Below are 25,571 nucleotides of genomic sequence, written 5' to 3'. Positions count from 1 at the left end.
AAGCAGAACGGTGGGATCCACTTCCATGGCAATGTCGATGTTATGCCGGAGAGGCCCGTGTTTCTTTTTCCTGAGTTGCGTGATGGTAGAGACGGGTTCTTTTCGGGAGTGGCAGTTACGGCAAAGACGGTTTTGCCGGTCACTAAACGGACGGCGGTGAAATTCCGGTGGGGAGTGAATTTTCCGGAGGATTTGGGGGAGAAGACAAAGTTTCCATTTTTAACGGTGGATAAGATTTCAATTGAACGCCTCGGAGATGAGGTGATGATGAAGCCGTCGAAGAGCGGTGGTGATTTGGGTGATTTGGAGGTGATGAAGGGAATGTGTTTTTGGATGGGAAAGGAAGTTGAGGTTTTGCGAAGCGAGAATAGAGCAATGAAAGAGAGCTTGGAGGAGCTGAGACTGGGTAATTCGGCCAAGAATCGTCGCGAAAGTGATAATGTTGGTAGGAAGTCGGTATCGAGTTCTAATGAAAATTCTGGTGAATTTGATAGGTGGAGGAGTAAGAGGAATAGTGGGGAAGAGAAGGGTAAGAGAGAAGTGAAGAAGTCGGGCAGTTATGAAAGTCCAACTCCGACGACGAGCGATGTAGGAGAGGAGTTGAAAAAAGCTATCGAGGCCGCTTCCTTCAACGGGGTATGAGTTATTGACGCACTCACAATAGTTGTTTGTTTTCTTGTATATTGTTATGACTTTTGTAGTTATGTAAATTCTACTAAATCTTAGAAAATAATGAAGCTTCTTTATCTCATCTTGGAAATCTCAAATTTTCAATCTGAGTGAAATGTCAATTTGGGTTGCTTAGTCATGTTTGTGCAAATTACACTTGAGTCTAGAAAATAATGAAGCTTCTTCATCGCATTTCTAAACTCTTAATTTTTCAATCTATCTATGAATGAAATGCCAATTCAGGTTGCTTAGTCCTTGCTTATATATGAAAGTTAAGCTGAATCTAGAAAACAATGAAGCTTCTTCATTGTATTTTGAAACTCTTCAATCCATGAGTAAAATGTCAATCCGGCTCGCCTAGTCATGCTTATTGGAACACTCAAATTTACAATCTACAAGTAAAAAGTCAATTTGGGTTGCAAAGTCATGGTTATGAAAATTAAACTAGAGAACAATGAAGCTTCTTCATGATATTGTGAAACTCAAATTTTGAATCCGAGTAAAATGTGAATGCGGATCATGCTTACACCAATTAGACTGAATCTCGAAAACAATGGAGCTTCTTCATCCTACTGTTAATATCTCAATTTCTCAATATATAAGTAAAATATCAATTTGGGTCACTTATTTAGTAATTGTTGGTCGAAAGTTGCCTTGCATTGCTCCTTTATGTTTGGAATCAGAGAACTTCTCTTAAACTAAAGTAGAATGGGAAGTATTACCCTATTACGTGTGCATTGTGAATGATCAGAGCCCTGCGATTTCGGGTTGAGCTATGCTCTCCCATTGTAATATAGGAAAATGCTAAAGTGACATTAAAATTGACATCAATTCTCACATTGCTGACGTGGATGTATGTACGGAACCATCGATGCTTTTCATCAAGATACGAGTGAAAAGCATCTATGGCTATGTGAGCACCTCCACATCAGCAATGTGAGAATCGATGTCAATTTTGATGTTACTTCAGCATGATTCTTTAATATATGATTACAATCTCTTGTAATTGTTCATGTTTGCTGAGTTTCAAAAACAGTGAAGCTTCTTCATCTTGTTGTGCAACTCTCGGTTTTGCAATGTACGAGTACCATGTCAATTACAGTTGTTTAGTTAGTTATGCTTGGTGCTATTGCTGGACAGTTGATCTGCATTGCAGCTTTGTGTTTGGAATTAGATGGCTTCTCTGAAAACAAGTATAATGGGAACTAATACTCTAATAGGTGTGCACCAATGCACCCTGATTTATAATTTCCTCTGAGATGCAACATAAACTACGTAATACAATCCGAGGGAGATTTCTTCCTCATCTCTTCTTTGTAGAGAATGGGTGGGGCAAGGCTCGTGAATCATGATATTCTTGTGTCATTGAATGCTTTCAAGATAATATCTTCTGCTTACAAGCAGAATTTCCCAAGATTTTGTATTCTATCATTATTTTGTGTCTGCTCTTTCTAAGTTCTTAGAAAGAACTTTAACAGTGAAACAAGTTGCTGAAAAGCATGACGTGTTGATTGTTTTTTGCCGCTTATCAATGGTAAATATCAAGACCAAGTCCTTGTTGTGCGTACTAGGCCAGGTTAACAAGTGTGAGGATCCAAATAACAGGCTTAGCACAACTTGTCGAGTTTTGACCCCAAATAGGGGGCTACTTAAAAAGTTAGATTCCAGCATCAATTACTTTGTGCATTGGAAAATCTATACAAAATCTTCTCTCTAAGAGATTTACCTATACTTTTCATTCTACTGTGTTTATGATTCAACACTAACTATCATCTCAATTTACATCAATGGATCACTTACCCTTTTTTTTTTTTTTAAAGGGTTAGTGGTTAGCAAATGAAGTTGGGCTTAAGGGAGTTTGAACCTAGGACATGGAAACAACACTCCACACATTTTACCACTTAGCTAAATTGGCGCTTCACGGGTCACTTATCTTCTTAAGATCCAGTAAGCAAGCATTAATGATTAGCAAAGGCGGGGATCAACTGGTATTGAACTCAATGTGTAGGATCAACACTTCACTCACCTTACCAACTTATGTATGAGTTACCTGTCCAATTTTGATAAATAGTGGAGGTACCCTATGTCTAGAATTCATGGCACACCAAGATGATGACGATGACTACAAGAATGATGATGGTCATGATCACTAGGGGTGCACATTGGATCAGGTCAAACCAATCATTTTAGATTGGTTTGGTTTTGGTTTTTTAGCTCATCAATTCAGTTCTGGTTCATAATTTTGAAAAATTGATTGATTTTATTCGATTCCTAGTTCAAGGAATCCTAGAACCAAACCAAATAAAATTAAATATAATAAAAAAGAGCTGTCACTGTTTGCTTTCTGTATTCTAACAGATTTAGTCACCAATCTGAGTGGTCCAAATAACATGGTAGCAATCATCTAATGAGTTTCAATTTTGGAAAAATCACTCATGTTATTAAGTAGATAATTGAGATTATCGAAATATTAATATTATATTACCAATGCCCTTCTCTTTGTTGCGCCTTTTGACTAAAATCATTCATGGTTGTGAGTTTTTAATTGTAAGATTTGATAATTGGTGGCTTGATATTTATGTTTAGGAGACTCGAGAATCAAACCAAATCAAACTACGGTTGGTTTGGTTTTAAGGGGTAGTCGATTCGGTTCCAGATTTGTAGAACCGATCAAGTTCGATTTAGTTCTAATTTTACTCTTAACACAAACCAAATTGAATCGTGTGCACCCTTAATGATCACCATCAAACTGATATGCAGAAACCTCTAAATTTACTATATTTTCTCTTCTACCTCAATTAATCCACATTATTATTTTTCATCTTTTACCTTTTTATTCTTAATTTTTTTTAATAACATTTTTCCAACTCTATTTTTTCACTTTTACCACCTTAACTCGAGAGTGGATGCCCCCTCTTCTGATTTTACCATGTTTTCTTTTTTATCCCTTTAATACATTTTATTGTTTTTCATCTCTTATCATTTTAATCTCAATTATTTTTAATAATATCCATTCCATCAAGTTATAGTTTCTTGGGCTTACTTTATTTCATTTATTATGTACTTTCCCTAATTTTATTATATTTCATCTTTCACCCATTTAATCTATTTTATTAATTTTCATATTTTACCTCTTTAATCTCAATTTTTAAGGGACGTAAGTAAAAACAATCATTTTTTAAAATATGGGTTAGAAGTTTTGAATTGATCTAATTTTTTGTGAAGATGATCTCTATGATGACAAGATCGTTTTTACAAAAAATTAGTCAAATCAAAATCTTTAATCCTATCAAAAATGATTTAGAATGTGAACCATTGATTATGACCCGGACTTTATTTTATTCAGGGATTTTCATGGCAAGTGTTAGTCTTTAAAAATAGTTGGACAATTCGAGAATCTCTAATTTTTCTAGGAGAGATTGGCCAATATTAGCACTTTTTGAGGAGTTGCTTTTCTGTCCTTTAAGTGCTTTTAAATTTCACACAACATATCCCACGTGTCAATGAGTAGGAGGCTATTATGAGATATAAATTATGATTTTTTTTACCTTAATCCAATCCAAATCTGATAGAATGGGATTTGGATTGAATAAACATGTAGTCGGATCAAATTCGAATCATAACATAAAAAAAGGAGTCGTGCTGGAGTGACCTCAAGCTGGAACCTTATATCACACTTCTTGACATGAAAGTGGATAAGAATTATAAATGATTTTTCACTCGTATCTCGATAAAAAGCATTTATGGTTTTAATACACTTCCACATCAAGAAATACAATATGAGGTTCCAGCATAAGTTTAGCATTATTTAAAAAAAACTAGATTAATATTGGATTGGATTTGATCTAGTATCGATTTAATCAATTGCCAGCCCTACACGTAGACCAATTTCGAACGGATTGATTGTTGTAAGTAACCATTGGTGTGCCAATAGAATCTCTCATGTATATTTATCTAGGTTCGATCAATTGGTTTAGTGTGACTAGTCTGAAATGGTTAAAACCGGGCATCCAGTTCTTAAACCTCTCATCTCACTCTAACATCGAACCCCCTTTCTGACTTTTGAGACACGCACAGAGGGAGGGAGTGAGACGAAAGAGAAGAAAATGGTAGTGAGACACAAATCAATGGCGACGCTTTCGTACCTAATGTGTACTCTTCTCAAAGAATCCCCAAAGCGTTCCCTCCCTTCTCATAGGTGTGCTTTCTCTCTCTACGATGAGATCAATCTCATCAATAACGTCGTTGAAGACCAATTGCGTTTTAAGGGAAGTAAGTAAAAACAATCATTTTTTAAAATATGGGTTAGAAGTTTTGGATTGAGCTAATTTTTTGTGAAAATGATCTCTATGATGAGAAGATCGTTCTCACAAAAAATCAGTCAAATCTAAATCTTCTAACCCCATCAGAAATAATTTAGAATGTGAATCATTGATCATAACCCTGACCTTATTTTATTCAGGGATTTTCATGATGAGTGTTAGTCTTTAAAAGCAGTTGGACAATTCAGGTATCTCTAATTTTTCAGGAGAGATTTGCCAATATTAACACTTTTGAGGAGTTGTTTAAAATTTCACATAACAAATCCCACATGTCAACGAGCAGGAGGCTAATATGAGATATAAATTATGATTTTTTTTTTTTTACCTTGATCCTATTCAAATCTGATAGGATGGGATTTGGATTGAATAAACATGTAGTCGGATCGAATCCAAATCATATAATAAAAAAAAAGAGTCGTGTTAGAGTAACCTCAAACTGGAACCTCATATCGCACTTCTTGACGTGAAAGTGGATAAAAATTATAAATGATTTTTCACTCGTATCTTGATAAAAAGCATCTGTGGCTCCCATACACTTTCACATCAAGAAATATGAGATTCCAGTATCACTTTAACATTATTTTTAAGAACTTGGATTAATATTGAATTGGATTTGATCTAGTGCCAATTTGATCAATTGCCACCCTACAAGCAGATTAATTTCGAACAGATTGATTGTTACAAGTAACCATTGGTGTGCCAATAAAATCTCTCATGTATATTTAGAGGTGTCAATGGATAGTCGAAATCCAAATTTGAATTCGAAAAATCGGATATTATCCAAAATTTTTGAATATCGAATATCAGATTCAAATGTTATTTTAAAATTCAAATGAGTTTCAGATACGAATTCAGATATTGTAAAACTCGATTCAATAATATCCGTTTCGATATAATATACATATTTTCATATTATACAACAAAACAAAACTTTAAAACCTTTTATCTTTTCTCTCTCTCTCTCTCTCTCACACACACACACACTCTAAAATCCCATTTTATTTGATTTTAGAAGATTGAAAAACAAAATAAAAATCGATTTGTTTTTTTATCGATTGAGAATGATGGTATTTTATAAGATTTTCTTTTTCGGATTGAATATTATCAGATATTCAATATATTTTTCGAATTCAAATTTGAATATTTCCTAGTGATACCCAATCGGATTTGGATATCATCATTTTTTTGGGATTCGAATTCGGATATAGTACTATCCGATCGGATAGCTGTATATTTATCAAGGTTCGATCGGTTGGTTTAGTGTGACTAGTCCGAAGCGGTTCAAACCGGGCATCCGGTTGTTAAACCTCTCGTCCCTCTCCAACATCGAACCCCCCTTTCTGACTTCTGAGACACACACAGAGGGAGAGAGCGAGACGAGAGAGAAGAAAATGGCAGCGAGACACAAATCAATGGCGACTCTTCCGTACCTAATGCGTACTCTCCGCAAAGAATCCCCAAAGCTTCCCCTCCCTTCTCTTAGGCGCGCTTTCTCTCTCTACGATCAGATCAATCTCATCGATAACGTCCCTGAAGACCAATTGCGCTTCAAAGGGTACACCTTTTTTTCATCCAATTCTAGGATTTCAGATTTCACTTCTCTTTCTCTCTCTTTTTCTCCACATCTATTGATTGATCCTGTATTTTTTTTCCGTTAAATTTTAGGTTTTCTGATACTGGATTTAATGTAAATGGAGTTGAGTATGAAGGTAGTTTGCTCTGTGTTGGAAATTTGCTTCTTTCATGGAGCCCCAAACGATTTTCGGAGATCACTCCAGATAGGTATGATTCAATCAAGATGTGGTTACTGTGTTACAAATTGTTTTATTTTATCGGTGTATTAAATTGAGGATGATTGAGCTTGTACCCATTTTATAATTTTCTTAGAATGATTTTTTTTTTGTGTAGATGGTAAGAGGTTCTATTTGGGTTGGATCTCACCCTATCCTTACCTCTAATGTATGAATGGATTTTTATTCTATGCGAGGTTTACTCGGCCTCAATATGGAGAAATGTGCCTTAATAACTGAAGAGATGGCTCAAAATAGAGTTCATCTTCATCATCAAAGCCTTACCCCAAAAATTTGGGGTCGAGTACAACTCAAAATAGATTTGAATGATGAAATAGGATTGATATTGCATGATACAAAAATTTGGGATAAGACATGGATGGTGATGAGTTTTGCATGAACATATTTTATATTTTATGAAATCTATGTTTAAGAAGCATAGCTTGTTGATGGAAGCTTTGTGCTTGACTCTAAAAGATTGAAATAGGAAATAAAATACCTTTTTATTACATTATAACTTGTGGAGAGTTGTCCGGTCATTGTCTTGTCGAGTGGGGGAATGACCAAAGGATATGAGCACCCCAAGTTTTATTTTGAACTTATCTTATAGCCCCAGAATCTAGTTCAGAGTAATATACAACTTGAAGGTTCTAAAAGAACGAGAGGAGCACCCAAAAGAACATTAATACCATTATTAGAAAAATGTGTCAGTCACGGGGATTGGTCTGAAAAGATACCATTCACTCTTTGGGCATACCAAACCTCGATTAGATCTTTCATGTGAGCTAAGGCTATCCTCTTGGGAAAAATGGAAATTCCATCCTTAAGGATATTATTGAAAAGTTAATAATAATAAGCAGATTGGGTTTGTTATCAATATGAAGAGTTCAACCTCATCGAAGAAAAATGGCCCCATGCCTTGTATCACATGCAAGCCTATCAAAGAAGGGTCGTTTGGGCATTCGATCGAAAAGAGAAAGTTAGTTTTATGCAGGTTGGAGACTCGGTCCTCAAAGAAAACAGAGCACATATCTTTGACCCTAGAGAAAAATTCAAGCCCAATTGTGGTGGCCCATTCATCATCAAAGAAATCCTACCTGGTAAAGTACCGGACGTCAACTAATCAAATTTTCCTTTGTCACCCTTTTGTAGCCTATACAAGAAGTCAAAATAGTATGTTCTTTCTCAGCTAAATCACTTGGCCCACTGGAGGGAAAAGTATACGATTGAACTACATTTTGACCTTATCCCAAAATAAATCTGGGTACAAATAGGCAACTTGGGAATTTATTCCAGGCCGGATCGCATGAATAGATAAATAATTTCCCATCAAAAGAGTTAAAAAAGAATGAAAGTCAAAATCATTTGAAAAAAACAAAGGGAAAACTGAAGCTATGACGAATCAAGGTTGGAAAGAAAAGAGATAAAAATGCCACACAAGGGACTTTTTGGGATTTTTAGTCTCATACCCTTCTCTTTTAAACTCAGTCTTAAGCCTACCTGCGAAAGTCCTCTTGGGTGTCGAGTGAGTTGGTCAAGGAAAATCTTGAATCATTACCAGACAAAGTCTCTTAGAAATCAAAGGAGAAATTAATTAGAAGTCTGCTAGGTTGAAAACCCGAAAGGGCGACATAGGCAATATTTAAGGCAATCAAATAAATCAGAAGTTCACTAGGTAGAAAACTTGAGAAGGCAGCCAATACAAAAGTCAAAGCTTTCAAGCAATGTCAAAAGTTGGCAAGACCCAAGGTGTGCAGATTATGGCAACCTTCAGTAGATAGTTGTTTCTCGGGCTAGGCAATGTCTAGCTCAAGCTAGGCACAAACAAAGAAGACATAGGCATTACATCAGTGAGCAATCAAAGAAAGTTCATTTGACCAAATGAACCTAAAGGGTGATGGTCAAGGACCATGAAGAGATTCAAAAATGAAACATCTTTTGTTCCAAAATCTATTGAGCTCGACCCTAATTTTCAAACAAATTTGATTGATAAAAGTCAGGAATAAAAGTTGACTCTTTATTTAACATGCGGTAATCTTAAACTTCAGTTCTACCTTTCCAAACCGTTTATTCCACTAGACACCCCCGCCGCCGCCGCCGCCACACACACACTAGGGGTATGCAAAGAATTTGAGTCAATAGAGTTGATCCGTTAACCTTCAAGTTGCATCGGCATCCTCTAAGCTAATCATCAAGAGATGAGAAGGCCCCCAACTTAGGTTTAGGTGCTGTTTGTTAAATTGAAAAAAATAAGTGCTGAATAGCATTTAGCACTGAAATTTATAAGCGCTGAATTTAAGTGCTGAAAAAGTTGTTTGTTTAGATGCTGAATTATGTTTGTTGCACATTGTTGAAGCTGGTAAATTATCTTTGTTACCCTTAGAATCATATTATACATTGTTTGCATGTTTCAAATGCTTATTTATTATCAAACACAATAAAATATATTTTTTCTTATAAAATTAAAATACAATTCATTTTTTAATAATAAATAATACTCAAATCTTCAATTTATAAATAATAATTTCTATTTATAAAAGTCCACAAATTTCAAATTAAAAATAATAATGTCATACAAGTCACCAAAATTTGAAATCAGCATTAAAAGAACTTAATTTTGGATGAATAATTTTCGATGGAAATGAAGGATGTGTAATTATAAAAGCACCCTATGAATTAATAAGGGCAACTCACACCATAGCCAATTTTTTTTGTTTTATATGGGTTAAAGTTTTTGGAATGAGCAAATTTTTAGTGAGGATGGTCTATATGGTCTAGAGATCATCCTCACCAAAAATCAGTCTATTTTGAAATTTCTAAGTTGTCAAAAATAGTTTAAAAAAAAAAAAAGGAACGATTTACGGTTCTTGAACTTGTTTTGATAGGATTAGAAGTTTCAGGATGTGCTGATTTTTGGTGAGGATGATCTCCTCATTGTAGAGATCATCCTCATAAAAAATCAACTTATTCCAAAACTTTTAACCCATATAAGACAAAATAATTTAGCCATGGTGTGGGTTTATTAATTTGTGGGGTGCTTATATACTAATGAGGAAATCATCCACACTAAAAATCAATTCATTCTAAAACTTTTAACCCATATAAGACAAAATAATTTAGGCATGGTGTGGGTTTATTAATTTGTGGGGTGTTTATATACTTATCCATAGTATATAAAAGGTAATATCCTTTTAAGAATAAGGGCATACTTGTCCATGCTTAAAAAAATGAAGGGCATACTTGTCCGTATCGAAAAAAACGAAGTGCTTACTGCTTCAACACTTTTTTTCAGCATCAAAATAGTGCTGAATTTTTTTTGCTTATTTTCAGCAATAAGCGCTAAAAATATAGAGTAAATAAACGCGCTATTTTGACAAAAAGTGCTGAATTTAATTTTTTTCAGTAATAAGCGCTGAAAAATAGCGCAAACAAACACTGCCTTACTCTTTTTTTGGCAAAGAATAGAAACAACTGAGGTTGAAACAGTTTCAAAACATTTATGTGAAGCTTATTCACCACGCGAAGTTAGTCCAAATGATAGATATTTCCCTTGGAGACTGTAGAGTCAAAATGGAATTCGATGAAACCAAATGTTAGATAATTTTACTGACTGCACACTTGTTTAGTAAAGAGGACCCAGTGTTCAAATGGTGATAGCACCTTTGGATGATTTCATTAGACCTTTCTAACTCAAAACATGTCTATCCCCCCTGCACCCCACCCCATCCCCCATAACGAATAAATGATCTAATATAAAATATCTGAAGTAGATGTGTTCTAGGTGAGGTAAATGACTTTGAAGGGATATTTTGTGGCTACCATTATATCTGAGATTTTCATTTAATAAGGAAATTTCCTCTGCAGTTAGAGTTTGAACTGATCATGGCATCCTAGTATTGGTTTATTTCCTGAGTATCCTCTATGTTGCATGTGAACTTTGTGCTGTTAACATCCATGGACAAGATTTGTTGTGTTCTAAGGTTTTTGGTTGTAAGAATGTGGAATCATGCATATAATGGTATTCTTCTGACTAACATCACATCTACTTATTTTTATTTTTTCTTTATTTTATGTATTGCAGCTTAGCTGTATTCCAACTTCTCAGGCCTATACCAGGTGAACATTTGACTAGTATCTTCTTATAGAAGAATTATGATAGTCCCTAGAAGCCTTTCATTCTGTACTTTTTATACCTTATGCTGTAATGTGGCCTACGAGCTCCCTGGTGCTGACTGTTCAATCAGTGGTCCACGTCTTGGATGGGATTTAAAACACAAATCAGAGGAGCCATGGACATTTAACTGCTTGACGTATGTACTATTTCCCAATAATTATCTTTATTTTCTTTTCAATTGCCCATCTCTCTCTCTTTATTGGATGGTTAAGATTTCCATTTCAATTTTTTGGTCTACGCCCATCCAATTGGTGTCCCGCTAATTGAACGGTCTTGAACCATGATTAAGTCAGCACACACAAAATGTATAGTATTTTTCGTAATTTTACCCCCCCCCCCCTGTTGTGATAACAAAAGTGGGCTCATTTTTAGAAATTGAATCTTTTTTTTTTACTAGTATTTCATTGTAGCTCATTACTTGTTAAAGTTTTGTTGGTGTTTGGGATGGTTGCACGTCATTTTGAGGGACAATTGATTTATCATAGCAAAGTATCTTTTCTTTATGATAGTATTAAAAACTAGAGTTTGCCAGTGCCTATGACATGGTCATCCTCCTTGGGGTTAATGGGGTAATAGAGGAAAGACAATAAAGTTATAGGGGTATTATTGAAAAAAGGGATAAGGGTAAAGGCAATAAAGTTGGAGGGGTATCATTGTAAAAGGGGTAGAAAAGGAAAGATGATAAAATTGGAGGGGTATTATTGGAAAGGAGTTAGAAGAAAAAAGACCATAAAGTGGAAGGGGCATTCTTCGAAAGGGAGGAGAGAAAAGGAATAAAGTTAAGGGTATGTTTGATTGCATGGAAAGTGACTTTCCATGGAATTTGAAATCCATGGAAAAATTGTGATGGAAAATAGGTAGGGTTGAAAAATCAAATTCTATTGTTTGATTTTACTTGGATAAAATCATGGGAAAATTAAATGTGGAAAAAGAAAAAGGAGAGGAGGAGGAGGAGGAGAAAGAAGATGAGAGGAAGGGGAGAGGAAGAAGAAGATGAGTAGCGGTGGCGGTGGCGACGGTGGTGGTGGTGGTGATAGCGGTGGTGGCACAGTGGTGGTGGCGGTGGCGACGGAGGTAAGTGAGGAAGAAAACGATGAAGAAGATGAGGGGAGAACGTGGTAGTTGTCGTGGCGGAGGTGAGAGATGGAGAAGGAGAAGAGAGAGAGAGAGAGGAAAGGTGGTCGGAGATGGTGACGGTGATGGTGACGACGGTGAGGTTAGTGTAATGGTGGTGGTGGTGATAGTAAAAAAGAAGATATGAGTATGAAAAAATTGGGGATGGAAAATATGGGTGGATTTCACTTTCCCACCCATATGGGTGGGAAAGTGAAATCCATGTTTTGGTGAACTTTTTGATTGAGATGGAAAATGAATTTCTATTTCCATGTGCAATCAAACACTTGAAAAATGTCATTTTCCATGGAAATTCATTTTCCACCCTATTTTCCATGTGCAATCAAACATACCCTAAAATTAGTCCTTGAGATTCGTGGGGAGATTAAATCCCAATCCCACTTATGTGGGGGACACACATTGGGAAGAGACTGTTGTGTTTTATGATATAGATTAGAGTTTGCCTGGCACGGTCATCATCTTTAGGGTTAATGGGGTAAAAGAAGAAAGCTAATAAAGTTGTAGGCGTATTATTGAAAAAGGGGGGATGAGGAAAGAGAATAAAGTTGGAGGGTATTATTAGAAAGGGTAGAAGAGAAAGGCTATAAAGTTGAAAGGATATTCCTGAAAAGGGAGGAGGGAGAAAGGGGAATGAAGTTTCAATTGTTCCTCGAGATTCATGGTGGGATTCAATATCAACCCCTACTTATGTGGGGGGATAAACATTGGGATAAGAACCGTTGTGTTTCATTTTATAGGTTTTCCGAAACTCACATAATTCTGTTTTTTTTTTTTTTTAAAGGATAGTTGCAAGTCATCAGATTTTTCCAATCCAGCAATTTACCTTTTCTGTTGCTTTCAGAGATTTTGATTCTTGGATGCGGAAGATATATTGAAGATGTAAATCCTGAACTTCGAAGCTTCATTCGATCTACTGGAATGAAATTAGAAGCGATTGATTCGGTAATTTGTCATATTGCCTTCCCCAATTCTTTTTGTAGCCCTATATATCTTATTACTCATCTATCTTCTTTTCTTAGATTTATTATTAGCATGAAAACGATATAATGTGAGTGAAAAAAAGCATAAAAATGATGAATAGAGGTATTGCAGCCTAAGAGAAACCTTCTTGCTACAATTTTATCCTAAGTGATGGAAATTAAGTACATTATTTCATTTTATCCACTCATGTAAGGTTGATCACTAGTTGTGTTTGTTTCACTAGTTTTTATTCAGAACCTCATAATCACTACTTGAATGATTCATTGCCTTCTTCCGTCTGGTCTTTTGCTTTTATTTGTAGCCCTCCATGAGGGAAAGCTAGATGAAGACTTGGCATAGGTTTCTAGTCATTGCGGTGGATTCCAATTGAGTGGAATCTTCTCTTCAAAATAATCAACCGACAAAAAGTTTTAGTTGTATCTACCAGCTAATGAGTATTAAAACATCACCTCAACTCTAATGTCAAAGAAGGGAAAATTACTTAAGTGACCTGGATGTGGGATTTTCTTTAGCAATTGATTTTGTGTACTTTTCTATTTAAATGCCCCCCCTTACCTTGACAAAAGTTTTAAAGCACTGAAAACACTCGTTTAACTTACCCGAGTTTTTCAGCGATGATTGTGATCCATTCTGACAAGTTGTGATGGCGAATGATGAACGAAGAACGACAAACATAATTTCGAAGATTTTGATGTAACTTTCGATTTAACCTGATAATTTATGATGACGAACGGAAAATGACACTCATAATTTTGAAGATTTAGGCCTAACTTTTGATCTGAGTGTCTGTTTTGCTATTATTATATATGCATTTCGAGTATTTCGTGAAGATCTATCTAGTGACAAGTGCGTCGCCTTAAAAACAAGCAAACCAACTAACTACCTGCAATGCATATATAATAATGGTGAGACAAACACCTGGACCTAAAAAAAAATAAAATCACACGGGTGGCCTATTTTGAGCCAGCTGATCCTGTTAGGGGTGAGAGTGACACCCTTCAATCAGTAGAAATTATTTTTGCTATTCAGAATCCAGATATTTATCTGGCTTCCATAGTGATTCTGGTGATTATGCTTGGCCATAAAAACAGGCTCCTGAGAGCTTTGGATGAGAAAACATATTAACCTGAATGTTTGGCGAATATTGAGTTTGTTTCCTTCTCTTTGTTAAAATTGATAGTAGTAAATGTTACTGGTACTGTGGCTAGATGAATTTATTATTTTTATTTGCTTGACAGAGAAATGCTGCATCTACCTATAACATATTGAATGAGGAAGGGAGGATTGTGGCTGGTGCATTTCTTCCGTATGGTGTTTCTTCAGAATCCTGGACAAAAAACCAAATATGTAAGAACCAAACCTCTAGTTTGTTGTTGATTCTTTTAGAATTTGATGTACTTGAATCACTGACTGCATTTCAATTTTATTCTCTTTTTAGGATAAGGATATAAACAATTTGCTGCAGAGGTGAATGACTTGTAGCCCAGAGAATTTTCGGATGGATGGGTCATCATTTGCTTCATTTGATTTAGAGGATCACAAATTGTTGTTAATTTCAGAATAATGTATGTTCTGTTTACATAGAAATTGATTGCTAATGCAGTGCTGCTTAGTCGCAAACTACTTCTTGGTGGTACATGTAAATTTTTGAGTTGAGTTTTAATATCGAAAGTGAAGAAATTGGAGATTGTAAAATAAGTATTGGCATGATTTCTTCATCTGGGGATTTTATCTAGACCTCTCTAACCACGAAAACTAAAGTTTGGAGACTGTATGTCAAACGTACCCTCTGAAAAGAGAGGATGAACACAAGTTTCCAGTTGGATCAATGCAGCTTTTCTAATCCATGGAAGGAAACAGCAATTCAGCCTACAGAAAAATTTGATATGGAATTAAATTTTCCTATACATTTGGACAATTTTCCGATAGTACCATCATCGGCTTGCTATTGAGGGATGAATTGCTTCTTCTGAGAGAGAGAGAGAGAGAGAGAGAGAGAGAGGGTAGAGTACCTGTTAGTCTAGTTTCATTCCATCATGTTCTTCTCCTTAAGTCCTATCAAAACTAAGTGGATTGATTTCTTGCATAATTTGGATTAGTGCCCTCACTGCTTCTCAATTACATTGATCCTGAGACTTGGTCAACTGATCTTATTTTTGATATTCTTTATTTTTATCGATTTTTAAGAAATTATCACAATTAACTTTCATCTTCGAAGTCATCCTTGTATAAATCAAATTCACTAATACATATATAGGGTCAATCTATTGCTCCTCATTGTTTAAATCTTTGATATTGTCTAATTTTGCTCACATGTAGATGAATCAATGGTTTATTCGAGATAACAATTGAAGCCCTGTCAAGTTCTACAGATCACAGACCAAGAATAATGGGGTACTTCTTCATTTGCTAAATGTTTAAAATCATCCATACTAAAATAGCATATAAAAAATTTAAACTTAAAATTATAATTATTTTTTTAAGAGCTAATAGCATCATTGTAAATGGTGATTAAATAGGGCAAATAAGGGCCAATGTATTGTTATCTCTTTTACACAGTTTATTTATGACTAATGATATCGTGATGCCCTAAGCAAAAGATCTACGATTTTGTGATGTGGTGTCTGGAAGAAAAAGAGTTAGATTATCACGACTATCTATTTACTTATTTAAAAATAATGATGAATGTACATTTGTTTCTTACGTATACTGATGAAAAAGATTTATGATACTGGGCCCTTGCCATGTTAACTGTGTACTTAATCACGTGCATTCATCACGATTCTTTATTTAATGGGTAATTATAAAATCATCCCACGAATTAATAAGGGCAATAGTCAAAGACTTCAGAATGAATTGATGATTGGTGATGATGATCTCGTCAGTGAGGAGATTATTCTCACAAAAAAATCAGCCCATTCTAAAACTTGTAACCCCATTAAAACAAGTTCAAGAATCATAAATTATTCAATTTTTTTTTTTTTTTTTAAATCATAAAAATTTCGGCTACGGTGTGGATTGTCCTTAGTAATTCGTAGGGTGCTTTTATAATTACTCTTATTTAATTGAGGACGTGAATAAATCGTGAATTACTAAAAGTTGAGGTTGAAGTCAGGTTATTGAAAGTTTTTACTGCGATTCTCACATTCTGACGTGGAGATGTATAGATAACCGTAGATGATTTTTAATCTTATCGCGAGGAAATGCATCTATGGTTATGTACACATCCCACATAGACTTGTGAGAATCGCAGTAAATACTTTTTGTTTTTGGAGCATTTTCCTTAAAGATACTCAACCAAATTTTTTTTGTTGTTGTTCGATCGAGACATCTCTTCTTTGCCTCCTCATCTTCTTCAATCTCTCACTCAGAAAGCTCTCTTCACGTCCGTACACAACAATGGCATCGTCATCAACATCATCGTTGTCTTCATCGAGGTCAAAGTCATCATTATCAACGGCTGCTGTTGCTTCTGTTAGTGGTGGAAGCAGGGAGCCCTCAAGCAGAGAAGGGACAGCGAAGGCAATGGTGGCTGATCATATATCTCAGGCTGTTCAATCCACCTCCAATCTCCTTCACCTCATGCAACAATCCTCTCCTTCTCAGGTCCTCTTCCTCTCTCTCTCTCTCTCTCTCTCTCGATTGATTCCATGGATGGATGGATGGATGGTTGGTTGGTTGTTGAAACATGAAGATCTGATTAGCTAGGGTTTAGGGTTTTATAACTTACTGTTCTTTTTATTCTTGATTTATATGATCGAAGAATTTGATCAAATTACTTACTTTGAGAATCATTTTTTGATACATTAAATGAAACACAAACCTACAAAATAAGCTTTTTCATCGATCAATTAATATGCCCTTTGAACATTTAAAGTGAGCACTGTGTTTGGTGAAGGAATCACTGCAATTGGTTTTTCTCAAAATTTTTGCACCTGTGTTGATGAATGAAATGTGCAATAATTGATCCTCTGTTATGAATCTGAAAATTTAAACACGAAAAATAGAAAAAACCCTATTATAGTTTATGTTCAGTGATTGCGAACTTGAAGGTGCACTGTTTTGTGATTTTCATCCCCATGTCTTTCTAAATTCACCCCAAGGGATATGGTCGAGGGTGAGGTGTAGTCTCCAACCCTAGCTTTTGTACTACTTGGATCTACAATAGCCGTTACCATACTTTGCTTCACGTGAATTCTTACATTAAACAATTCTCTCAGTCATCAGGTTCTAAGGAATCTACTGGTCTGGTCATAAGATAGAGTTTAGCATCGACAGTCTGTACGTTCGGAATCTCTTCTACATCTTGCGTGGCCAAGGCTGCTATTTTCTTGTCCTACCTCCCCTCTTTATTTTTCCCATTCTTTGGTCGTAATTTGGGGTGAAGTACCTAGTATTTATCCTTCACATGCCCATTGAGTTCACAATGGTCACAACAGTTCTTTTTGGAGGACGATCCCCCCTTCCTCTGCTCTCTCTTTCCTTCCAGTCTAACTTATTCTCCTGCTTTGGCTTGTAATCCTTTTTATCAGATTTCTTATTTCTTGCCTCAATGGCAATGGTCTTCACTACGGCGTCTTCGATAGTCTCTACGATGAACAACTTCAATTCATTCCGTATATACTCCGCGAGACCCCTGATGTATTTCATGAAGATTACATGGTCATCAACGTCAACATCCAGAACTAAAGCCTGATTGTGAAATTCTGTAGTGTACTCTTGTACAGACTGCCCAAATTTTTGCTTGAGGTGCTGTCACTTGTACGAACGTTCATCCTCATAACATATGGGGTAGAATTGCTTTTGCAACATATCTTTGAATTTCTTCCATGTCAATTTTGCCACATTATGGTGTTTTCGGTACGACTTCCACCATGTGAGAGCATGACTTGACAGTTTCAAACTTGCGAAATTGATCTTTTGTGTACTAGAACACCTATTTAAGGTATAATAGGTTTCTAATTGATCAATCCACCCATCCAATTTCTCCACATCAATCGCCCCATCATAAATAGGTAAATTAACTTTAAACTCAAATTTCAAAGTTTTCATGGGATCCGTACTAGTATCATTAGAGTTGCTTTCGATGTCGGAAGAATCTTCATCTACATTGCTATCCTCTGGTTCTTTATCTTGTGCCTTCAAAGTTTTTTTCTGTGAGGTTTTATTGGTTGATGAATCTTCCGCTATCTTCTCTAGCAATTTGGTAAGGTTTTCGATTTGGTTTTCTAGCTTAGCAAGCCTATCTTATTTCTCTCTGTTGCTTGACATCTCCTTGAAGCTTGTCTTCAAACTTGATTTGCTGTGAAATTGCAACAGAGCAGTGAGTTCTTCATCGGATTGTTTGTGTCGGTCACGCATTGAGACCATAAACCACCCTCTCCTTCCAGATCTAGATTAACTCTGATACCACTTAATCCAAACAATCTTTGGTAATGAAGAACAAGATCAAAATAATTGAAGAAGAAGAAGAAGAAAATGCTTACTTTTTTATATCTCCCCCAAAACGGGGTTACAATGGTATTTATAAAAAAAAGAAAGAACAAACAAAATCTAGTTCTATTATAATTGTGTACTTACTATAAATAGTAAATACGATTTATAGTAAGTCTCAAAATAGTAAAGTTCTAATTATTTCCTAATTGGAGTAAGAATCCTAAGTACGTTAAAACTCTCTTCTGCCACAACTTCAGAATCACGATCGAATTAGAATTATTTGTGATCAAAGATTTTAGAAATAGAAAGTCCAACTTTGATTGTGATTTCGGAGGGGTGAACGATGTGCATTCGGCCGTGTAGCTCTCTGAGTCCTCTTTCCAATGCTTTTGGAATCGTCGAATTTCGAGTTCGTATGACAAAGTTATGCCCAAATTACTATCACCTATGTATGTAGATCCTCTTGGATCAGGATTTTACTAGCTTTCCATATTTTTTGGGTCTAGGATTTTATATGAGCTTAATCATAAATTCATAATTGTAAACAACTATTGAAATAGTTTGAATGAGTATTATAATATTTTGTAATGTTGAGATTATAATTTGAACTAAACCTTTGTAATGTTTGAAGAGTGTGTTTTAATCTTCAACTGGGGTGTCAATAGTAGCTCCCTTAATTTAACCAATTTATATATATATATATATATATATATACCATCTCTATTGACTTTATTTTCTTCCCTATAGGGGCTCCTCTTAGCTTTCATCAAATTTACTCATTTCAGGTTTTGCCTTTCCCAGTCTTACTACCTATCTATCTCAACATCCTCATTTAAACTACTACCATTTTATGAAGATGTTTTGACTGTCCAATATTGCATAGCTGGTTTAAGTTTTCTTAAAAGAAATTCTCTTTAGTTTGATGGAGTGAATATAACATAGAATATACTAGAGATATTACAAGCTTGGGTAGTCTACTAATGATCCCCTCTGACTGTACATTCAGAAGTTTTTGACCAATTTATCTTATATCCTTTAGGCTTTATTGTCTTCTTGAAAGTTTGAGATATATCAATATTGCCTTTGATGCATACCCCTCTAGAAAATGAAACATATGGGACTATACGGTGAACCAATCCTCATCCCTTTTATAATGAAAATCTATCCTCATCACCCATCTTTTACTTATCTATCCAAACCAAATTTTGTTCCCACCATTTCATTGGCTGTCTATACCAAGTAATCACTAAGTGGTATGACAAAAAAAATCAGAAAATATAACCGAAAGAGCATAAACAATCTCCAAAGATGAACTCTTGCTCAAATGTACACATTTTGAGGATTAAACTTGATGAAGATCTAGGAAAAAGTGACCCTGTTTTTAGAGCTTACCATTCTGCAAGTTATTTCTATTAATTCTGTCTTACCGTATTACCCACAACTTCATTTGCTAACCACTAACCCTATACCTATCCGCGCCCCCCCCCCCCCCCCCCCCCCAAAAAAAAAAAAAAAAAAATGTCTCACTGTCTGGAAATCTTTTTGTTCCTAATAATTTCGTGTGGATAATAATTAGTAGATAATTTTATTTTCTATTTTATTCAAAATTTCAAATTAATCTTCGAGTTATATCTTGCCGCAGATATGGATTGCCCACTCTATTCTAAAGTCTGGGTCATAAGCATACTCATATTTGCATTCATGGTTCCTTTTTAATAAGATATCTTCTTGTGCGCATACTTTTTGTCTCAATTCTTTGTAATGTTGTACGGTTGGTGTGTATGACTTTATAGCTTGACATACTTCTTCCATAGTGTGTATGACTTTATAGCTTGACATACTTCTTCCATACAGCTCATTTAGGCATGGTTGTTCAAGATTTCTTTGTTGTACTTGCAGGCCCACCTTATAAAGCTCCCAAAAAATCTTTTGGCAAAAACCTCTACAATAAAAAACACTGCACAAGTATGTGGTGTTAGTCAATGATTTTACCTTACCTCTTGTGAAATCTCTCCTACTTGGTCATTTGGTTATTTCCATGGTGTTTGAAACAGGTGCTGGAGCAGATGCCTCGGGTCATATCATCCTTAGATGCATATATGGAAAGTGGATTACATAGGTTGGTTTTCGTATTATACTCTGTTGATTCAAGATTGTCTTAAATTGCAGGTCACCTTAATGTCAAATTAGAAGCATGTCAAAACTAACTGTTTTATAGGAAATAAATCACTACTTATGTAGTGCCCCTAGCCCACACATGTTGGATATTGTCTGTTTTGGGCTGAGGTCCGCACGGTTTTAAAACGCGTCCTACATGATAGGGTCAAGTTTGCCCTTATAGCCTAGGCTCCAAATATTTACCACGCTGATGTAGGACTAAACTCATGACTCCCCCAGCCATTCCATCCAGCGCACTGGACGGCTCCACTTTGACCCCTTGGTCTCAACAACCCTTTCCTAGTCCTGGGTAGGCACACCGGTGGGATTGTGACATACTCTCCACCCGCCCCAGAAGGATGAGCCGTCGTTGGCTCTGATAAGTTGGGACATGACGACTTAATTCTGATATATTCGTTAAACACATAAATCTGGCCTTCTATTGATTAATCTTTCTGTAAGAAGATATTTTAGTTATTAAGAATCGTCCATATTTGTTTTGAAGCTAGAGAAGTGCATATAGGGAAATATTTTCTATAAAGAGTTTGAAAAATCCAAAGTAAGTAAAGAAGCAGTAATGTGTGATAATTATGTAAGTGTTTCTTAGTGATCCATGCATGGGGCCTAAGTTCAACTACCATAGGGATGAATTGAAACCTAATCTTTGGTTACAAAACTAGTGTTAACGCATCTTTGAGCCATAACTTCACTCCTTCGGTGCAATTTTAAAAAAAATAAAATTCAGACCATGTAATTTTTATAAATTTGATTGAATAAAAGAGATTACTACTTTTGAAATTTGAAAATGTTATTTATCAGAGGGCATTGTTTTGGAGTGTTACAGGGTTACTAATTCTTTCATCCGACTCTACAAAATGATTCTCTAACCAACTAATTCTTTTTAGCTTCAGCTGCATCACTAATTGTCAAACTGTGAATTTCTGTGGTGTTTGGTTCTTAGGCACTTTTGACTAGGTTTATGTGGGTTTTGATTCTCAGTGCTCCTCATCTGAAGACTGTAATCCAGTTGCTTTCAAATATGGAAAACTCACAACATAAGTCTTCATTTCATGCTCATCATCCTTCGGAGGTAATAACATTTGACTCTTCCGCCCTCAAACTGAAATTTCTTCATCTTTTTGCTAATGTTAAGACGTTATAGTACATTTTTTCTATTTGCAAACTTCTTAAGTTGAGCTCTTTCTGAAAAGACTAGAAAGTTGTAGCAATTTTTCCCGAAACTTGTCTTCTGCTCTCTTTTTTTCCCCTCTTTTTATTCAAAGGAAACTGAGGCAGCAGAGAAACTTGCAGAGGCACTCATCTGAAGGCTTGAGTTAGCAACTGATGCCTTTTGACCTCGGAAACATGTCAAACCATCTGATGAAATGGTTAGGAAAGGAACATCAGAGATGGTACAAACCCAATGGGCATAAGCAATGGTCAAACAAGTAAATCGTCCAACAGGTTTGTTACTTTCTTTTAGCCTAAGATCCATACAAGGAGGGTCTGAAAATTTTGATTGTTCCTGCTATGGATTAATTCTCTCTTTTGTGCCTCATGTAAAGCACTTGCAAGTTAACTACGACAGATTACTCCGAGCTTTCAAAATTTGATCCACTCTTTAGAACCTGACTAGCAAAAATGGACAGTGAAGTGAGAAACCTGGATCATCATCATCATTATTATTATTATTAATAAATAAGTTTATTAAAATGAGAAGATGGTTAAGTTGACCTGCCTAAATAGAAGGTTAGACAACCGACTCTGACCTAAGACAAACACATAAGATCCCACCTGAACATAAAGACCTCAAAAAACATACCCTTAAAACTCATGAAACACCTTGCCCCAAAATTTTATTGATCATCTTTTGAAGTGCTAGTTCATTCCATTGTTTTCAAATACGCTAAGGCGTGAGGCAAGGCGTTTGACTGGCCAGTGCCTTGAGGCATAAGCCTCAAGGCGTAAAGCGTAAGCCTCACATGCATGATTTTTAAAAAATAAACAATATAATATTAAACAAATAAAAATTTGGATAACCATTGCATATTTATAAATTTCAAACCCACACAATCAAATTTATGTTTTAATCCATTGCAATAAATAATAATTTATTTATATTTTAGCAAAATAGAAATATTTTTTGAATAGTTGAAAGTCTCTACAATAAATAAGTACTTTATATTTATTGCAAAAAATATAATTAAATATTGTTTTTTCAATTACTAAATATGTCTAATACTAAATACTACAAAAAATTATTATAAATCAACTTTACTCAATGATTTTCTTTTTATATATTACCATTTTGTATTCGAATTCATTTCTAAGTATTTCAATTATATCACATACAAGCAGCAATAAAGAAATATAAGAAAGAATTTTATTTATTTATTTATAAAATCTTGCTTGGAAGACAAAAAAGAAATAAACTAAATTAACCAGATAAGAATAAGAAGAATGAGGAAGAAATGCATTATCTAAAAAAAAGTAAAATGTGACGTGTATGTCTTTTAGGTGCCCCCACAGTTTGAGGCGTAAGCCTTAGCTGCTTTAAGGGCGCTTTTAATGAGCCTCATCTTGTGGCACGCCTCTAGGCGTAAGTCTCGCACACCTCGCAAAACACTGATTCATTCTCTTGGAATATTCTTTTGTTGCTTTCATTCCAGATGTCTTTCGTTGAGAAAAAATCTCTGCTTCCACTCTTTAAATTAATAATAAAAAAAATGTAGCAGTGAATCGACAAATATCCACACAGATTCTTCATTAAGTGAAAATTAGGCATATAAATACCCTGATTGATCAAATGTTTCGAAGTTAGTATTTTATCCAATGCAATTAATTAGATGGTGAAATATATCTTATAAGAAATGTTAGGTCCACAAATGGATGAGACAGGAAACTCCGAAAAGATTGGAGGTATGTATTAGGGATGAATAGAATGATCTCGCAAAGGACCTTCGTCCATTATATGTTCAAGTGAAATTTAATCGTTCTTCATTATTCATCAATTCCCTGACAAAATGGATTGCCTGTTTAAGTGAAATCCCCCATTTTTAGATCTGTGGTTTACCATCATTTTTGGTTTATCTACGATATTACTCTTTTTTGGTTTGTGGGGTGCTGATTTTGTATCGTAGAGTCATATTATAGAAAATGATTTCTAAAATCTTGAATCTCATTAGTTAAATTGCTTATAAAATTTGATTTGAGAATCTCATCTTGTTGACTCTGCTTCTGAAGTTGTGATTTGAAATACAAAAATATTAATTTCATTTTAGCACGAAAATGTAGGAAACAGAGTCCAAAATCTAAAGATACAAGATCTCTTGGTGTATTTCCTCTCATTAATTTGTAAGGTGTGATAATAGAGAAAATTGACTAGTTAAACAAGCAGTGAGGAGAATAACTGCTTGGTATTATTTCAATCATGGCTTTATGCGGATATTCGGACACTTTTTCAGTCTGTTTGGTATTTCGCGCTGTCTCCCTAGATCTGTTCGAGCTCTTTTTGAGTCGTGACTTTACTCTGGCCTTGGTTGGTTTCTTAGGGGCTGAGGTTACTTTGGAGCATCACCTCTTTGCAGTTTGTTGGGGGATTTGGAAAGAACTAGCCACTGTTATCATCTCCATCTTAGGACTCATCTTTTTTTTTTAATTTTTAATTTTAATTTTTATTTTTATGGTTAAAGGTTTTTAAATAGTTTAAAGGGGTGGCGTTCGATGATTTTGTAGGGAATTGGGAGAGGTGGTGTTGTCTTCAAGGATAGATTAGTTGTGCTTTGGTGTTCGCTTGGTTGGTCATCTCGGCTAATTTTGCTTTTCTTTTTCCAACAAAATCCTTAAAAAAAAGAAAAGAAAAGAAAAGAAAAGAAGAGAGAGAATAACTGGGTAGTCTTACTGTGAATATTTTTGAGTGGCAACTAAAATGATCAAAATACTCTTTATCTTCAATCTCCTCTAACGAAAATGACCCTATCTTCGATCTTTAATTAAAATGACGTAATTGCACTTACCATCAAACTGTGACCAAAATCTCTTGAATTTTTCCTCCACAGGCATGAAGATTTGATCTCTTTCAAACTTCCATAACAAGATTAGAATATTTGGATTGAAAAATCAAGGGTTCTTACATAAAATAAAAAATAAAATAAAATAAAATAAAATAGAAATGTGGAGGATGTTTTTTGGATAGGTATTGAACTTAAGGCGATTTAGGTCATTTTGACTAATCTTTCAGGGTAGACCAAAGGTAAGGGGGCATGCCCTTAGTTTGAAAATACAAGAGGTGGCATCTCAAATATTCTTCAAAACATGGGATGCATGTCTAAATCACTGAAAAAATAAAATGAAACATAAGTTAACAAGACTAGAACACTAGACCCCTCAAAGACCAGATTAGGGTTTCTCTTGCTATTGGTATTGTTCCTCTATAAATACCCTCTTTTCCTTACACTCTTCAGCATATTTTGTTAGCCGTCGTGCTTCTTCTTCTTTTTGTGTTCGAGAAGGTCTTTAGGGTTTCTTTCGTTTGCTTTCTCTCTATGTTACCAATTTTTATTTTATTTTATTAAATTTGAATTTGATTGCTGTGATGAAGATTTTCGTGCCAGACGACATTCTCTCAGGAGATGTCGATGATGGCAACACAATCCTCTAAGAAGTTCTGAGCGATCTTTTATAGTTATTATTTATTTTTTCAAATTTTAATTTGTTTATCTTGGAATCCGATCTCAAATTTTGAAACAAGGCTTTGATGTGGTGATGATGATGTGTTTCTTTCATGTTAAGATTTTATTTTCTTTTTATGGTTAAATAAATTAACATTTCGATCGATTTCTTCTTCTTTGTGTTTGATTAGTATTTATATATTTATATATATAGAACAGGGGGTGGGGGATGGGGGGT

The 25,571-nt window shown here is 35.1% G+C and overlaps 2 protein-coding genes and 1 non-coding gene across 5 annotated transcripts; all 3 read left to right on the top strand.

Moving 5' to 3' along the window:
• Positions 1-6,262: 6,262 nt before the first annotated feature.
• Positions 6,263-14,768, top strand: LOC147391457 (uncharacterized). The gene is made up of 6 exons (XM_086457598.1): positions 6,263-6,546; positions 6,657-6,773; positions 10,863-10,897; positions 12,931-13,031; positions 14,309-14,417; positions 14,509-14,768. Coding segments are annotated over exons 1-6 (528 nt in total). The 5' UTR covers positions 6,263-6,382; the 3' UTR covers positions 14,511-14,768.
• Positions 14,769-16,353: 1,585 nt separating this feature from the next.
• On the top strand, positions 16,354-25,502 carry TOM2B (tobamovirus multiplication 2B). Of its 3 annotated transcripts, none has more exons than XM_086457596.1 (5): positions 16,354-16,676; positions 20,406-20,471; positions 20,561-20,625; positions 21,663-21,753; positions 21,947-25,502. In XM_086457596.1, exons 1-5 carry the CDS (start codon positions 16,470-16,472, stop codon positions 21,986-21,988), a joined length of 471 nt encoding a protein of 156 aa, XP_086313722.1. In that variant the 5' UTR covers positions 16,354-16,469; the 3' UTR covers positions 21,989-25,502. The 3 variants fall into 3 exon arrangements, with proteins under 3 accessions (XP_086313722.1, XP_086313721.1, XP_086313723.1); XM_086457597.1 differs by having other exon boundaries at positions 16,359-16,676; positions 21,975-25,502; XM_086457595.1 differs by lacking the exon at positions 21,947-25,502 and having other exon boundaries at positions 21,663-21,935.
• On the top strand, positions 25,250-25,337 carry LOC147391456 (small nucleolar RNA U61). Its single transcript, XR_015170347.1, has one exon. It is a non-coding gene; the product is annotated as a small nucleolar RNA U61 (small nucleolar RNA).
• Positions 25,503-25,571: the final 69 nt, after the last annotated feature.

This window comes from Akebia trifoliata, chromosome 11, assembly GCF_017979445.1.
Source record: "Akebia trifoliata isolate Shusen 1 chromosome 11, ASM1797944v1, whole genome shotgun sequence".
NCBI lineage: Eukaryota > Viridiplantae > Streptophyta > Magnoliopsida > Ranunculales > Lardizabalaceae > Akebia > Akebia trifoliata.
The sequence above is the reverse complement of the archived record's forward strand: the minus strand, read 5'-3'. Positions and strand labels throughout refer to the sequence as shown.